The 17961-nt window shown below is 40.6% G+C and overlaps 2 protein-coding genes across 2 annotated transcripts; both read left to right on the top strand.

Annotated features, from left to right (window-relative positions):
* The first annotated feature begins 265 nt into the window (after positions 1 to 265).
* On the top strand, positions 266 to 12257 carry LOC115442465 (apoptosis-inducing factor 1, mitochondrial). The gene is made up of 16 exons (XM_030167505.2): positions 266 to 1461; positions 1788 to 1999; positions 3358 to 3501; positions 4374 to 4434; positions 4866 to 5002; positions 5532 to 5659; positions 6092 to 6279; positions 6993 to 7178; positions 7682 to 7834; positions 8208 to 8290; positions 8945 to 9070; positions 9552 to 9728; positions 10655 to 10776; positions 11390 to 11513; positions 11707 to 11831; positions 12087 to 12257. Exons 1-16 carry the CDS (start codon positions 1362 to 1364, stop codon positions 12100 to 12102), a joined length of 2082 nt encoding a protein of 693 aa, XP_030023365.2. The 5' UTR covers positions 266 to 1361; the 3' UTR covers positions 12103 to 12257.
* A 407-nt stretch (positions 12258 to 12664) lies between these two features.
* LOC115442427 lies at positions 12665 to 15045 on the top strand. Its single transcript, XM_030167453.2, has 3 exons — positions 12665 to 12931; positions 13477 to 13658; positions 14273 to 15045. Exons 1-3 carry the CDS (start codon positions 12763 to 12765, stop codon positions 14633 to 14635), a joined length of 714 nt encoding a protein of 237 aa, XP_030023313.1. The 5' UTR covers positions 12665 to 12762; the 3' UTR covers positions 14636 to 15045.
* The last annotated feature ends 2916 nt before the right edge of the window (positions 15046 to 17961 follow it).

Here is a 17961-nt window from a genome sequence, read left to right as displayed (position 1 = left end):
AATATTTAAAAAAAAGGCAAAAATGTTCGATAATATTAAATCAAAATTTCTTAAGACGATGATGTTTTCAGCAATTAGAAATCAAAATCGTTCTGTTCAGGGCAAACGATGGTCTGAAGATGAAAAAGCTTTAGCCATAGCAATGTATAAAAAATCACCGAAATTATATAGGTATTTAAGACATTTGTTACCCTTACCTAGTCCAAGGTATTGTTTATTGTTTATTTATTAAGTCCTATTATTTATTGCTCTACACCAATTAAATCTTCTGATTCTGATTTTTTACTAAATACCAAATCATGAAAATCTAACATCGATTGGTTATCATCAGGGTCACAATTAGCTCCCCTTATAGGAGTACTAAGATTCGTTAATATAGTGGTTTTGAGTGTAGCGGCAAAATGGTGGCATGTCGGATTTTGGTTTGTTGGAGAATGTTGCTTAATTAAACCGAAAAGATTCTCCAAAGAATCTTGATTGAGTTGGCGCAAATTAAGGAATTTAAATCCAATTGATTGTACCTAGTTCCAAATATCTTGTAGAGAACATATAGTTGTATAGTACCTATTTACATAGCATTTTTCTTAATCTTAGTCGACTATCAGATTTTAAAAAGTGAATGGATTTGACTTTCTTTCTTAACTCTAGCCATAACTTATGATGTATACTGTATTTGGAAAGACTACATATAGTACATGAAAGAGAGGAGAAAAAAAAATACAATTGTTTTTTTTATTGTTAAGTTTGACTGAATAAATATGTTTATTTGTACTCACTTCTTTATTTTACCATAACCTAGATTAACCGTCTCGAATCCGTCAATGACAACAGTACTGTCATAGGCGGTTTCGCGACGACAATAAAATATATTTTGTTTTCATTCTGTTGGATATTCTGGATATGCAGATTATTATCGATTTCGATGTTCCTACTAACTGCACAACACTATTTCGTTTTTAATCTTATGTTGGTAGCACTTTATGATGCTCGTTATTGTCGTTACTTTGCCTATGCTAACTTAGCCCTGTTTAACGTTTCTTACATTTATTTTTATATATGGAGGTCCCGTCTCTTCTTACGTAGTATTTGTATTCTCTTTGATAAAGGCTGAAAATGCTGCGTAAAATAATTGCTGGCTTTGGATTTTAGTTCCAATAAAACAATGGATCGAAACGTCTTTGTAATAAAGCCTTCTTACCACTTCAAATAAATCCTCTGTCACAATTTAAAAACATTGCCGTTCTTTTTTTGAATTCCTGTCAGAATATTTTCTCCTCACGACACCAAACGAAATTTTTGTACGTAAAAAAACAATGTAGGTATAATAAAATTTTATAAAAATTTGTTGTGTATAAGGAATTATGTCTGTCGTCATGATGTTCGCCCCGCTGCGATGTTACAAAAACATTAAATTTGTGAACCAAGGTTTTTTCGCTTTGGGCCACGGTGGTATCAGCCCTGGTGAGTGAATTTCTTATTACTGGCTACTTGCCTTCACACAAGAAGATATAACACACTTTTGCTTGGCTGTAAAAACAAACATTGTGTCGGTATCTACTCAGCCGGGTTCTCACATACAAGAAACCCACCACCTCTTAGTCACCTATTTAATATTATTATTTTGCTGTAATTAGAAACTTTGAGCATTTTATACAATTAAATTAAAGAGTCATTTTGGCTTGATAATGTGCGTGACGACAGCTCATAAATAACTTGCTAGATATAATGCAAACCCAGCACCCACATGGACTCACATACGAGAGACCTAATTGGTGCTTGAATTCCAGGGTGCAAATCATATTCCAAAGATAAAGGGTCATGCTGCAAAGATGTGTCTCAAACCGAGGGTAAGAAGATAGAGCCGTGGCCTAAGGCGGACCCTCCGCCGCCGGCTTGGCGCGCAGAATGTCCTAAGGACCCCCAACCCCCCAACTACGACCCCTACAGGATCAAAGTGCCCGATGTGGTAGTGCCGCCCCTACCGCCCAGTAATGTGAAGGTGAGAGGGATTTAAAGTTAGTCTCTTAGAAGAATCGTTAGAGATAGAAATATTACCTATTGTTTAAATTTAACTTTAAACAGTGGTTCGTCGGCGTCAACGTTACAGAAATGTTTGATATAAAATTTTTGTCAAATGTTGTACTTATATCTGTTGCTCTTAATTTATCACATAAACCTAGCGACATGAAATGTAATTGTGTTGTAAAGTGCGTTTGACGAAATCAGAGCCCACCGAGCGTCGTGAAAATTAAATATCTAATGAAATCCAGCATGTGCTTTGTTCATCAGCGGAGCGGGGTGGTGTTGACGAGCACTGAGCAAGGGTCGCGAGCCGGGGCGCCGGCCGGCCCGCACGCCGCGCCCCGCGCCGCGCCCGCGCACCCCGACCACGACGACGACGACTCGGAGCACTACCAGCAGCCCGCGCCGCCGGCCGACACCAAACACGAGGGCTTCATGGGACTGCTCAGAGGACTCTTCGACCGGCTCAAGGGCAAATCGAAGGGAGACGGTGACGCCATGATCACCGGACGAGCGCTCCCACTCGCGCTCCCGATAACCGAAGAGTTACACGAGAAAAAACGCATGACGCTCATACTCGACACTGCATTTCGTCCAACGCACTAACACACTCTGCCCCTCCTTCCGGTGACTATGATGTTTTTTGACAGGAAATACCCAACGAGGACGCGCGGGAGTTGTTCAGGAATCCGGAGGTCCATTATGGCGAGCCGGCTCATGGGGTCCAGGACTTGTTCCATAATTCTCCGATAGTGCACCCCGATTACTGGAAGGATAAGACCGAGAGAAAGTTGAATAATGTGGAAGAGCCGAAGGAATCGTTGCCCAAACTTGGTTACCATGGCCGTAGCAAGTACAAATACGCTTTCCACGAGCCTTGGAAGCCGTTGGACCGCATGACGCTACTGGAGCAGGCTGCCAAGCGAGAGCTGGACACTGTGGAGGAAAGGGCAGCCGCCGTCAAAACTGAGAAATGAACGCATTTAGGGCTCTGATTTCTGAATTATTTATTACATGATTTTTGTTGAGTTACTGTCGCATGGTTTATTTGGTAAATAAATTATCTTTTATATTTTATTGCATTATTTACCGCAATCAAACCCATAGTGGTTTAAAGAAGGTACCCTCAAAGAAGGTAGATTCTTGGGGCAGCGCCTCAAAAGCTACTTTCACGGTATTATTGAAGCAAGGGTCCCAACAATATTGACTTTCGGATCTTGCCAGTTTGGAAACCCTCAAAAAGATTGCAATATCACAGATTTACTGCCAAAGTAAACCATTGGCTATTGGCCAATACCTTCGCGCCGTAAATCTGGTCATTCTCGTCCATGACAGCCGATGCTGGAGTGCGCGCGCACCCGCGGCCCGTGCTCAGGGAAGCCCGCGCCTCCGCCGCCGCCGTGCCCAATCCCTCCTCCTAAGCCGTTTCCCTGGATATATGTGTGGCTGCTTGCATCTTTTTGTTCCATCGTTGGTGTTGTAAGTACATAAACCTCTTGTTCAGTTGGCGTTGTAAGTATGTAATTATATAAATATTCTAGTTTACTGTCAATCAGTTTCTTCACGAATTTTAAAAATAGCGAAATTAATAGCTTAATGCTAAGTTTGCACGCTGAAAATCGGTTGCTGTAAAAGTAAGATTTTGTAAGCTTTTTTGCTAATTAAACCCCAAGCTGACTTCACTTGACACAGTCTAAACTAATTTTGATAAAACTAATAGTAACTTTGACTTACTGTTCATGAAGGAATTATCAGAAATATTTTCTCATAGTTAGTAGTTAGTTGTGCCTAGTGCCTACGCGGAAAATTATTAGTCGTTAACCATTTGTGGAACAGGAGACCACGACTTTGATCCTCTCATCAAGATGTAATTATGATGTCTCAAATATTTATTTTCGAATCTATAATAGAAGGAAGGACATTGTATTAGTAAGACGGCATCTCTACACGCACGCAAACCATGGACGCTGCCAAGATTAGTTTTAGGCAGGTGCATCTGCGCCTACGCACTTACGCACGCACTATACTACGCACGCATTACATTTTTTTTTCAAATTTAAATCGCTTGATTTTTTGGAAATTCTTTGTCATAATAAAACCTCTGGTCCATTGTTCCTGTTTTTGCCGATTTATATTTGTTGTGATTTACTTCTGGGCAAGGGGACGCACGTGCACCTACTTGCACCCTTCTCCCAGCGTCCATGCACGACACGTAATGCTCTCGACATATTCGAAGTCAAATTAACTTACTGGTTGCACCGATCCTAAATCATAATATACACAAAATCATCTTTTAACGGATTTCTGCTAAACTGCCTGATACTTAATTCTCTTCACAATTCAATTTCTAGATATATAAGTTGTACGTTTGGAAAGAAGAAAAGGAGAAGCTTGGAGAATACAGACCTATATGTATGTTATATTGGATTTGTAAATATTTGTTAATTGCTATAGTGTCTTTTGACTGTGGAGATAATTCGTAACCAGTTTGTTCAATACTATCAGATTATCCTGCCTTTATATGAGCTGCTCATTGAGAAAAATTTTCATGCAACTCAGTTTAGGACCTTACTGTTTTAATATCAGAAACCTTAATTGATCAATGTAGCTTTCCATGAGAATATTGAGGCGATTAAGTAGTTTTTGAATTCTTTACCACTAAGGATTGCCTCGAAGGACTCAGGCCTATCGCCGTAGCGTGCTGAGCCTAGGCTCTCTATGTTAGCATCAACCATTCTGATCTTAGCAGCCCGTAAGTATCCACTTTTCAACGCCTTTTTCAAGTCGTCGGCCCTTCTTGCAGTCGAGACTGATCTTTTATTAATAAGGAATTCAATTCTCAGGGCGTCCCCGTCGTAAGACGAAACGTCCATACCATGACAAGGATCTTCCCGCGTGCGTGCAGTACTTGATAGTGGGCGCTGGGGCGGCTGGTTGGGCCGCTTACAGGGCCATCATGCACCATGACAAGAAGGCGAAGGTAACTATGAGACGTATAACATTCGGTAAAGAGAAGTATTATGGAACATATTTTGAATTTAGCCTACAAAATGATTGGTGGATTTCTATTCATGCGGATGAACCAGCCTTATGTCATAGATAGTAGTCAACTTGTTTTTGGGCACGACTCCGATTATGAAAGTCTTTTTTGTTACTTTTCGGGCTTCAGTTAATTAATATTTAGAATGCAAAAAAAATGTGAATTCTCGCTTGCTTTAACGGTGAAGGAAAACAACGTGAGGAAACCTGCATACCTGAGAAATTCTCTATAGGAATCTTCGAACGTGTGTGAAGTCTACCAATCCGGACTAGGCCAGCGTGGTGGACTAAGGAATAATCCCTCTCAGTAGCAGAGGAGGCCTGTGCCCTGCAGTGGGACATTATGTAATACAGGGGTGATATTATTATTATTATGTTACTGTACTGTGTGCATATATGAACCAACAATTGTACACTATTTTCGCCTTATAAAGATATTGCAAGGTTTGTAAGCCCTGACTTATTTCCAGGTGTTCTTCATATCCAAGGAGGACTGTCTGCCGTACATGCGCCCGCCGATGTCCAAATTCATGTGGTGGAACCCAGACCCTCCAGACCTCAAGACGCTTAACTATATTGAGGAAGGCAGGAGGAAAACGTGAGTCTTCAAAACCTAAGGACTTAGATACTTCTAGAGTGTTTAAGATGGCAGAAACAGGAATCTGTTCATCCGGTGTTAGGTTACATCCTCAGAGCTACCCATAATGCGAGTGGAAATAAATATGAGTTGCATGTTTTAAAAAAATAATTAACAATTCTGACCGTAAACAAAAAAAAGTATATTGTCTTTTATGAAGGAAATTCATGAAGCTATACTAACTACCACATGATTATATTGTATGTTTGTATTTTTTCTATCACATAATTGTGCCAATAGACAACACGTATGCCTACATTCTTTAGCGGTAATAAGAGCAAAAAAAATAATAATATCGTGACGCTATACTTATCGCTTGTGTAACGATTGCAAAAATATATCTTGTCTAAGGCATTTGATTCGGAAATAGTTTTATTAACACTATTTGGCCAGCATGTACCTGTCGGAGTGCGCGAAGTTCATGGACCCGGTGAAGTTCTACCGCAAGAAGACCGGGCCGGCGGTGTCCATCGCGACCGGCTGGTGCGTGCTGCGCGTCGACGCGGACGAGCACGTGGTCTACGTGAAGACCATGTGCGGCGAGCAGCCCGTCTACTACGAACGGTGTTTGCTTGCGCCAGGTTACTGATGCTGTTTTAATTAACATTTCCAACGCTTCCCTATCTTTCTATTTGATTAATGTCGTCGCGGGATAATGACAAATTAGTCTTCCCTGAGACTGGCCCAGCTTCATCGCTCGGTGTCATAAAATGCGTGCCACTGCTGATCCTGGGTTACAGGAGTTGTAGTGGTGGGTGTGAGGGCGGGAAAGTCTCTGATGCTTTTTCATAAATAGCTTTTATACTATGGCTGGTAAACGCAGCGTGCGACCACCTATAAAGTGGACAGACGGTCTCGTAAAGATTGCAGGAACTCGCTGGATGCAGGCTGATTGTAGCAGGTTTGTTTGGAAAATTACGGGAGGCTTGTAGTAGGATTGGGCTTCCAAAGGCTGAAGAAGTGAAATTTAGGGATAACTAGCACATGCTAGTTGACAGGTCAAAATTACATCAGTCTCGGATCACAGCTTTTCACCTTTTCAGGAGTAGGCAGAAGGGTTATAAGTTGTCACACTGTTCTACCAGCTATGATAGGTCTCATGGAATTTACTGGGCACAATTCTAAACCAGAAAAACCCAATATCTCTTTACCCGACCCGCATATATCTCTCAACACGGTAGTCATCATCATAATTATTGTCGAAAAATAAACTAAGACAAATGGAGTTTTTTATTTATCTGGGACCTAAACGTTAGTCCTTGACCAATGAACTGACACTGATGAAACCCCTCAGGGTCGAAGGCGAAGGTCCACAGCGTGTTCAAGTCAGCGCCGAAGGGTGTGCGCGACAAAGTGAGCACCATACGGACGATACGCGACCTGGAGATCGCGTACCGGAAGGTGAAGGCGGCCAAGCACGTGGTGATCATCGGCGGCGGCACGCTCGGCTGCGAGCTCGCCTGGCACCTCGGCAAGATGAGTGAGTCCACGCGCCGTCGATACCAACACGGGTTGATGAAGAGAGAGGTAGCTGATGCAGGGCTCGAAGTTATGGGGGGAGACGGGTGTGGTGGAGAGAAGGAATACCAACACAGGATGACGAATAGTTAGAGGCTAGCTGTTGCAGTGCGTGGAGCTATGGTCACGTTACAGGGGTAGAGGGGTGTGGTGGGGGAAAGGGTGTAGTTGTTTGCCCCAGAGACAAAATAAATGAATTTCTATCTCATTATAATTATTTGCTCGTATGGGGGTTTTCAAATTTAAATTTTATTTCTTGGGTGTACGTAGATATTACTTTTTTTATATGCCAACAATCGGTGGGATAAATATCATCATCATATCTATGTCTAACGCCTAATAATACATATATCTATTATCTATTGAGCAAGCACTATTTTGTACCGGTCTAAAGGACGTTCGATTAGTGTATTTTTGTCTACATTTTAAAATTGCATGGGGTAATGCCAGTAATGATGTGTCCAGACCAATTGGTGGAGCGGGCTCCTGACGAGGAGCCGATCCAGTTCGTGCACATGTTCAAAGACAAGGGTCTGATGGCGGGCGTGCTGCCGGAGTACCTCGGCGAGTGGGCAGCCGAGAAGATCAAGTGCGAGGGTGTCACCGTCATGCCTAAGAGTGAGCTTGAGAGAACTTGATTTATAATTTTACTTACAAAAAACAAGCAGAGGAATTAAAGTTCTTGTGGCTAGCATCAATTTGACTCGTCGAGGCACATTAATTTGCGTGCTATACATTTACTATGAAACTGCGTCCATTAGTCCCAACACTGGGCATATGGAATAAATTGCGATATACAATTCAGCGGTCTTCAATTCTCAGCTAGCTAGTCGACATTCTCTTTTAAATCCCCTAAGTAAGTACCTCTCAAAACAAAACTTATTTTTTAAGCATATCTGGGTCCTGTCCATAAACAAATTATAATCTTTATATTCAAATAAGCAAGTATTGTATAAGTGTCAGTGAATTTATCATTAATGACTTCCTGCAGCGCAAGTGTACGATGCGTTCGAGACGCCTGATGGGAAGCTGGAGTTGACGCTGTCCGACGGGAGCTCGCTCATTACAGATTACGTATGACCTCTTGCTATCAAAATAGTTTATACGCTATATGAAAAATGTAGAGGTGTCGATGGGCGTAGCTCTACGGGAGCTAGGGTGGTCAGTGCCCATCCTAGAAAAAGCCTTGGGATTACAAAGGCCTGGTGTGATGCAGGGCTTTCAATCGGCAACGTTTTTTTGCTCCTTTCGCCAGCTGCCCACTCCCTAGAGAAATATAATAGCTACGCTCATGGGAGTGCCATTACACCCTTACTTCGGCCTACATAACTCTGCATAGCTACATAACTCCAGCGACCGCTAGCCGAATTTGAATGAGAGTTGACATGCAGTAGACCATAATTGACTTTAAATTACTTTGGTAATGAAATAGTGGGACTTTATTTTTCGATTCAGCCGCGCCTGCTTAACCATGAGCAAGAACTAGTAGTATTTTGATACATTAATAGCTTGCAGAATTTTTAATGAAATTTTAATGGAATCAAAGATGGTGGCGCGATCAATTTGACGCGTGTATACTTTTACCCGAAAGACAGTACTGCACAAAGACTTTTTGATTGTTTTCGAAGGCAGACGAGTAAAGCTAATGATGATGAATAAAATGTTGGTAAGTGGTCACCATCATCTGTAGAAATTGGCAAAGTAAAAGTCCCAAACCCACAACCTCAGGTGCTGGTGGCTATCGGCGCGGAGCCGCGTGTGGAGATAGCCGAGCCGTCGTTCCTGGAGCAGGACCACATAAACGGCGGGTTCAAGGTCAACACAGAACTGGAGGCCAGGACGCATCTATACGTAGTCAGTGTTATCTGGGTTTGGTAGATATTGTAAATACTTGTTCGGTACGACTGTCGCGTCACTATGGCTGGTATTTTATAAGGTGGTGGAAAGTTGTGCTTGGGACGGCAGCTGTTCAATTTGGGTTGTGTATGTTTCCTGTTGCAACTGTTTGTATTTAATTATTAGGACTACCTAACCTAAGTATATGAAATAATTGATTTGATCCTCTCCTGTTCCAATTTACTACAAATATAAATCTACTATTAAAGCAATATTTATTTCCAGCCTACTTTAATGAGCTCCTCTTTCAAATAAAATCTCAATATCTTTTTTCGATCTATGGCGAAAATGAACCAATCAGAACAGTTATTTTTGCCATCCTCACGAATGACTATTTTTGATTGGTTTATTCTTTGAATCGAAACAAAGATTAAGATTGGGATTAAGATTCGTTTATTGAAATTGGCTGATTGCATCTTAAATGAACAAGCGTGCATAGGCGGGCGACGCGGCGAGCTTCCACTCGCAGTGGCACGACACGCGCCTGCGCATCGAGCACTACGACAACGCGGAGGAGCAGGGCTACGTCGCCGGCGCCAACATGACCGGCTACTGGCTGCCCTGCAACATGGAGCCGCACTACTGGCTCCGGCTCGGGCATGAGCTCGAGATGCAGGTTGGCGCTGTTTATCCTGCAAGTAGCTGATGGAAGGTTTAGATGGCTATGTAGTGGGTAGTATGCACCATGATGATATCGCGTAAAGAGGAAAATATTCTCTATTACGCCATATCTTTCTAGTGCAGCGGTTTGTATAACGGGAGCAAGTATTACTACTGGCTATACTGTACCATAGATATGGTAATTGATTGTCTAGGCGCTCTATTGACATTTTACACTTTGGCTCACAGCTACAAGTAATTGATTATCTAGAGTTTTAGGAGCTACATTCACATTTTACACTTTGGCTCACAACTCCAACAGTGAACCAATTTTAAATGATAATATATAAATGATAATTGAGATTTGAGCTGTAGATATAGTTTGATATTGTTCGACCAGTTTTTTATACGAGCATGACAGAGCGTCTTTACTGCACCTGATGGTAAGTGGAGTGGAGTCTCGATATGGTATCGACCGACGAGAGAAGATTACCACTTGCCAGTCAACACAGTTATGCCGGCTTGTTTGAGACCGGATATACACAGGCGCTGATCCTGGAACGCGACACTTTTACGAGGTCCACTATCGCGGGTTTTATATCTTGGGGTGGTCGCCATCCGAGCGGATACACAAGGTCACTACTACGGATAAAGTACGTAAGTAAGGTACCTAAGGCACAGTGGAAGTGACCGTTTGGCTTCGGGAGTATAGGCAGTGGCGGCTCTAAACGACGCGAGGTCCTAGACGAAAGCAAAAAGAAACAGACGTAAGGCCCCGGGCAGAGTAAAAACGTTCCCCTGTTTTAACAGTTTCGTCGGTAAGAACGTAAAAAAAGGTCCTGCGAGGCACCACGCGAGGCCTCTGTAAGCGCGAGGCCCCGGTTCGCCTCCCCCAAAGACCGCCTCTGAGTATAGGCCTCCAGTTAGAGATGCATGTTGCAGGTGGTGGGCGAGGTGGGGGCGTGCCTGCCCACGGTGGCGCTGTTCAAGCAGTGCGAAGACGAGCCCGCCATGAAGGCGCAGGCGGTGGACGCCGCCTCCGGAGACAGGCCCTGCTACAAGAAGTTAGTGTCCTACTTTTCAACAGATCACACAGCGCTCTACACACTATGCTTATTGTAATAAAATAAACAACAAATAAATTAATGCTTTATTCATCACGTAGGCGAACATAGTTTCAAGATACATGAGAATATTCAATTATTACTTAAATAACGTCGCTTATATAACTAAAGACGTTTTATATTGGACATAAAATAAATAGGATATAATATATTATATAGGATAGATAGTAAAAGTAGCTAAAATAAAAGCCACAGCACATAATTGAGACAAAAGTAACAGTAACGTGTAAACGCGACGACGCGCCGCGGCGGTGTAAGATAAAGACGGCTTTGTTGTGCGCCGATCAATAATGTTTTTTTTTTACAACATAAGCACAACAAAGTGATGCTATTGCAATGTGGACCTGATGGTAAGTTAATTAGTGTTTATTATAATAACCCACACGATTACGCCGGTCTTTCTAAACCGGATAGACCTTCTTAGGCAGTGGCGGTCGCTGGGATTCCAAATGACACCCCCCCCCCCCTTTCTACAAAACTCCTGTACACAAGGAACCTTGGACGACGACACTCATGGGCAGGTTCACAGTGGGTATTTATTGTCCCAACACAGGTCTGAAGAGTATCAGAACAGGTACAAGCGCGGCATTCTGTTCTACCTGCGCGACGAGATCGTGGTCGGGATGGTGTTCTGGAATTTACCGCCCATAGAGGACCGGAAGGAGGTTGTCACAGAGGTGCGCAATTAAATGTGACGGTTTTTTTTTATTAATTATTTAACCGGATACGGTCAAAGGCCATACTGCCAAGAACGTAGATAAAACCATTAGAAAGAAAAAGAAATAACTAACTGTACACTCATACTTGGTAAAGATTACTTTATCAACATTGATTGCTATCGTATCTCTGTTTGAGTTTTTGGTTCGCTAGATGCTGCGTGCGCGTCCGTCGTACAAGGATATCAACATGTTGGCCGAGCTGTTGGGATTCCCCGAGACACAGTGCACGTATCTACCCGACGAGCAACTGAAAGACCCCGGACCCTGCATAAAGAAGTTAGATATTTTCTTATTATTTTTACATAAAGCTGACTTTTGAGCAGCCATATTACAAGCTATACGTAATTCATGGATGCGGCGTTTACCCTTTTAAATTGAACATAAGTACGTATAAAAAATTACCTACATGAAATTTTCGCGTTGTCCCCTTGTCTCTGGATCCAAATTACAAATTCGGCCCTCGTCCTGAAACTTAAAGCCGGCTATGCCCTTTTTTTATGAGTATATAGTAAATGATAACTTTTGTTGCAGTTGGCGGGTGTTTTAAGTAGTTTTCTAAAAGACTTGCAAGGATATTTACAAGTGGCTTGTCAAAGAGTTTACAAAGATGTGATCTTGCTCAAACTAAATGTGTGTTTCTCAGTTGTAATGGAACTTCACGTAGTAACGTTATACTTGATAATAAATTGCGATAAACACGGCTACCAATAATTTAAACGTCCTTTACAATGACCATGACTACACATGACAACTCAACACGTATACGGTGGTATATTAGATAAAAGTAAAATGTAGCACAAACTTAAAATTAATAAATGGTCCCCATTAACTTTCTATTTGTTTTATTCAATGCTGTCGACAGCAGCAACCCGGGCTCGCTCCCATGCCATGAGGTAAATTATTTAGAATAGTGAAGTCAAGCGAAATATATAATTCTAGCATATTTATTATCCATATGTCTCCTATAAAGTATACACTTTATAAGAATAGTATTTTTTGAATTATAGTTACGATCGATATTGTTAACATCGATAACAATATTGATTAATATCGACTATTATAGATACATAATTCTCATAGCACACCACTATTCCTGACAGCTGCCAATTGCCATTTTTATATTTTGTAATATCAAATTTGCATTCATTTTGTTATTGACGAAATTTGTTGTTTTGTAAAGATTCGATAAATATACGAATGAATTAAAATGCCACGTAAAACAATTTACTGGACCCGTAAATTAGAACTACAGTTAGTGGAATTTGTCCGCCAAAGAGAGTTTATATGGAAACCATTGGGAAACACAAACCATCACATACAGCAAAAATATAAAGCCTATGCAGAGTTCGCCGCTAATTTAGGCCGAGGATTTACTGGTAAGTGCTGACTGCCAATTGTATTTAGAAATAAAAAAACATGGCCGCTTCGCCCCAGGTATCTTTTTCTTATAGTAGCGGGAAATGTGCTTGATAATCAGTAAAAAGTGGCTATCAAGGTTAGGTGAAGACGCAATTGCTTTTCCCTAAGAACTACTACGAGACGAAGTATGCTTTAGGTAAAATTATCAATAGATTATAAAGGCAATAGACTAACCCCCTTATTCATAGACGTTTTTTATCTAACGACCGAGTAAGGCTGTGATAACAAGTCTGTTTCTCAGTGCTGACGGCATGGCAGTCTTCGCAGTGCGTAGACGTAGGGCCGTTGTGATTGGCTTATATTGAAATACAACAGTAATAACCAATCACAATGGCCCTATGTCTATTTCTCAGTGCCGTTGGGCACTGAGAAACAGGCTTGTTATCACAGCTTTACTTCGTCCTTAGATAAAAAGCGTTTATGAATAAGGGGGTAAGTATATATATATATATATCTTTTACACATTTACAATTGCTTAATGTTATATTACACTTTGCCCCAGCCCGTTCCGTTCGCGACAGATGGGTGAACATCCGAAGCACGTTTAACCACAACGTGCGGCGAGTGGACAAGTCCAAAGAGACTGCAGCGTCGCCCGCCGACGTGTACGTCCCTTGCTGGCCGCTGTGGAAGCCGCTGCAGTTCTTGAGGGATGTGTCGGTTCGAGAAGATTCTGGTGTAGTGGTAGGTTGACTAATGCTTATACTTTCAGACTTATAAAAATTTCACAAAGCTATGCTTAGTTAAGACACAAATTTACTTGATCAGCTGTAAGTCAAAACCTGCCATTTTGCTTCTTAATAAGGTTTAAACTAGGATCTGGTGATGTTTTTGACAGCTATTTAAACAAGTCTTATTCACCTCGTAATGCTTAAACAAGTTTATAAGTAAGAATGTTTATGTCTGACAATCTGCTATAAAATGGTTTTTGTCTTAGTATGCAATACAAACAAGCTGGTTGTCTAATAGTAAGCAACATCCTCCACTATTGGAATGTAGCAGTGCCAAGAGCAAAACCAAGTTATTTCCTATTAAAATACAGTATTGTGAGGCATTCATTGTTTTAGTAGTAAGGTAGTTAATATGTTTTGTATGCAGTAAAAGTTAACTAATTAAATTTTTTTTCCAAATAGTCATCATGTGAATACAGCCAGTGTATATTCAGTAAGACAGGCAAGCAGGATTGTTTCAAAAAATGTTTTCTGTTGTCAACTAATAATAAGAAAGGCACTGTATTTTAAAATTGAAACACAAATAGTTGCTGTCAATCAGTATATAACATGTATTTTTATTTGCAGACATATGAACCAAACTCAGGCCCGGAGGTTAGTGAGATGCCCTTAAAACAAGAAATACAGTTTGAAGAAGATAAAGAGTTGCTAACAATCAGGCAACGTGGCCAGAGAACAGACAGGCCTCGACGCAAAATGAAATTCCACCCAAACATCAAGGATATCGACTGCCAAAAAGTATTAGATGATCTCCGGATTGCCATGAGACCTTTGATTACTAACACTAACAATGACAATGAAGATCAAAGTTACTGGTTCTTTGGCAAACACATCACGGAACGGCTGAATTGTATGAGAACAGAAGATGCTGAATGTGCCAGTCGGGATATTCTTGCTCTGTTGGAGAATTGGCCAACTAATGATACATGAACTGGCTCAGTAATGGAATTTTGAATGGAGCGCAATGTTCCCAATATTTGAGAGGATATCTTGTGGTAATTACTGTCCCCAAAGGAGTTTGAGGAGTTGTTACTAGTGTCTATATGTTGCCAAACTATTTTTTGTTGCTTGGTTTGCATAATATTGACAAAGGCATAATTAGTAACCTTGGTTGTCACAATCTCCCCTAGTAAATTGCCAGCTTAGCAATATAAAAAAAATGTTTACTAATGGGTAAGCATCTTTGAGGATTTTTTGCTAGGTTTAAAGAAATAAAATACACAACATTTTCTTAAAATTATGTATAGAAAATTTGCATGTAAATAACAATTATAGTTATAAAACCAAATTCAACTTATGTACTCATTAAAATAAAAGGAATAAAATTCAGTATTGAAATATTTGAGGTGTACTATTAGATTAAAGAAATGACTTTATCAGTATAGAATTTCACAAAACAATTTTTTTCTGGATTAGAACACAAGCGTCACAAGCACTTGGGACACATTACCTACCGTAGTTTGGCCCTTAATACAAAATATACATCGCCCTTTCGAACAAAACATTGGAAAATGGTCAACCCTATCATACCTTACATCTGGTGGAGGTTGTAGTGCTACAGGTGCCTGTATTATTTTCGAAGGAGTTGGTCCAGAAATTTCACAGTTGTTGTCGGTATCTCCTTGGCCCTTTTGCAGGAGGCTCTGTACTACGTGGTACCTGAACATTTTAAGAGGCATTGTCTTTCCCGCATTATGTCGTCTGTATAAAACCCAGCTATTATTTATGCAAATATCTAAGTTGCGACACTAATAGGAAATACTATTGAAGGCCTCTGAAGTCTGTTCTATACAGGGCGATCAACATGTTTTCTAAGTTTACGCCTCCCATAGGGCGTTATAAAGTATGTTAATGTCCGGGCAAAGTACCGCTGTTCTTCTTTTCTCAACTTTGTCATAACGTAGTATGGTATTGACAGGCTTTTTGTTTTCCTTTTTTTTGCATATAGAACAGGTTAGATTGATCGGTAATGTAATCAAAAATTTCCTCTGTTAAATACTCTTAAGGAGTTTTAGTTATTTTAAGTTGCGGAAGATTTAGATCTGGGCGAAAAATTTGAATTTATTTTTAGTCCACTCAAATTTAGAGGCTTTTGAAAATTATGTCGGTGTGTACTACTCTAGCAGTCCTTCCGGATGTTGTAGGTCTTCTTAGTTGGCTGTTAGAGGCATTTAATGGAGATAGTGGCAAAGAACGAAAGCCATTTTGCGTCAATGTAAATGGTAGTCACACTGGAAGCGGCCGAGATGAAGGTAGCACAGGCGAAGGCATCAAAGGAGAGTGAGTAACAGCGTCTTGTACGACTACTATTTCTTCATCGGACAGTAAATTCAAGGTAAATCAGAATGTAAAGATGGCGCGGGTGAAGAATCGGAATCATTCACATGGTTATGGACATGACTCAAGCCAATTGAAATCCGCTGAAGTTCATCTTCAGATTCAAATTCATCATCATCTAATTTTTATACGTGGTTTTCGTACTAGAGCACAAATTCTTTTTGCTCTAGAAAAACATGGTTGCATCACTTCCTGAAAAAAAAGACCACTCTCACACTCATGCCAAGTTCACACTCAGCGCACTCACATTCAATGCCCTTTTCCTCAAAACACATAAAAAAATAATACAGTACTACCCCGGACTTACGCGATAGGTGGGACTGAGCGCTATCCGTGTAAGTCGAATGCGCGTAAGTCGGGGTACAATTTTGCATATAAAGACATACAAAGTATGTTTAATTGGGACTGGATACTAAATAAAACACTAATTTAGGAAATAATTAGTATCTAATTCTAGATAATATGACAAACAATATTAATAAAATGTATAAACACAATCCAAATTTATTTTGATGTAGGAGGTTTTATAAATTGTAACAAAGTCGTCTGACGAGTCAATGATTTTTTCTTCTCCCGCAATATCTCCTCGTAGCATCCTAGTAATTTTTTTATTCCATTTTTTGTAACAAAAATGCGCTCTTCATTGGAGTCTATGCTTTCCAAAATTGTTAACCTTTTTTCAATCGAACTGAGGGCTTCTGTTAAGTTTCCAACTGTCATTTGATCTAATTGAACTGGATCCAAAGAATCATGATTATGAATTTCTTCCTCTTGTTGACGCATTAATGAGCTCATCAATTGTAAGCTCCTCATTGTGTGAATCCAACAGCTCTCGAACATCATCACTATCCACATATAAATTTATTTGTCTATCAAGTTCGACAACGTCTTCGATCACATTGCAAATTTCATCAGGCCCTGGCACTGATTCCGCCTAAGTCTCAGTGGAGAAAAAAAATGGACAGAGTTTTTTTCAGACGCCATTTAAAGTTTTTTGTGAAATTTCATCCCAAGATTCTCCAATGATTCTCACTGCTTCTAAAACGTTGAATTGTTTCCAAAATTCTTTAACAGAGAGCTCGTTGTTTTGTCTCATAGCTTTATGCAGATGTGCAAACGATCGTCTCGTGTAATAAGCTTTGAATGTTTTGATAACTCCCTGGTCCATCGGTTGAAGCAAGCTGGTTGTATTTGGTGGCAAAAAATCAACTTTCACACGTGGGTCGAAACTAGTTAAAATAGCAGAAGGATGACCAGGCGCGTTGTCGATTAATAGCATCACTTTAAAAGGGATTTGTTTAGACTGGCAATAACGTTCGACTTCAGGTATGAAGTGATGACCAAACCAGTCGTCAAAAAGGAAGGCCGTCACCTAAGCTTTACGATTCGACTTCCAAATCACGGGCAAACTAGCTTTAGATTTGTTTTTCAATGCTCTTGGATTTTCTGAGCGATAAACTAAGAGAGGTTTTAATTTAAAGTCACCAGCTGCATTCGCGCCAAGCATCACTGTCAATCCATATTTGGCGGCCTTAAAACCTGGAAAAGTTTTCTCTTCACGCGCAATAAAAGTTCTTTTAGGCATCTTCTTCTAAAACAGGCCAGTTTTATCTACGTTGAAAATGGTTTGGTTGGTATAGCCACCTTCATCTATCATAGCTTTGAGTTTCTCTGGATAGAGAGATGCAGCCTTTTTATCTGCACTTGCCGCCTCTCCACTTTCTGCAATGCTATGCCAATTACAGCAACTTTTGAACCGTACATTGTGGCACAATGTACGCACCTCTTTCTGGCATTCGACTTTTCCATTGGGTGCGATGGTAATTGTCGTTTCACTGCTTTGCGTACTACACTACTTCTTGCAGTTGGAAGGCCTCTTTGCCTGTTGGTAAAACAATTTATCAAACTCCGAGCAACAA

Source organism: Manduca sexta, chromosome 7, assembly GCF_014839805.1.
Source record: "Manduca sexta isolate Smith_Timp_Sample1 chromosome 7, JHU_Msex_v1.0, whole genome shotgun sequence".
Classification (NCBI taxonomy): Eukaryota; Metazoa; Arthropoda; class Insecta; order Lepidoptera; family Sphingidae; genus Manduca; species Manduca sexta.
The sequence above is the reverse complement of the archived record's forward strand: the minus strand, read 5'-3'. Positions and strand labels throughout refer to the sequence as shown.

Bases quoted from the DNA above. Each gene is read 5' to 3' on its own strand.
- LOC115442465 (XM_030167505.2), top strand. From the start codon at position 1,362: ATGTCTGTCGTCATGATGTTCGCCCCGCTGCGATGTTACAAAAACATT. The intron at 5,660-6,091 runs GTGAGTCTTCAA...CTATTTGGCCAG, and splicing joins GAGGAAGGCAGGAGGAAAAC to CATGTACCTGTCGGAGTGCG. The intron at 6,280-6,992 runs GTTACTGATGCT...GAAACCCCTCAG, and splicing joins ACGGTGTTTGCTTGCGCCAG to GGTCGAAGGCGAAGGTCCAC.
- LOC115442427 (XM_030167453.2), top strand. From the start codon at position 12,763: ATGCCACGTAAAACAATTTACTGGACCCGTAAATTAGAACTACAGTTA. The intron at 12,932-13,476 runs GTAAGTGCTGAC...ACTTTGCCCCAG, and splicing joins TTTAGGCCGAGGATTTACTG to CCCGTTCCGTTCGCGACAGA. The intron at 13,659-14,272 runs GTAGGTTGACTA...TTTTATTTGCAG, and splicing joins GAGAAGATTCTGGTGTAGTG to ACATATGAACCAAACTCAGG.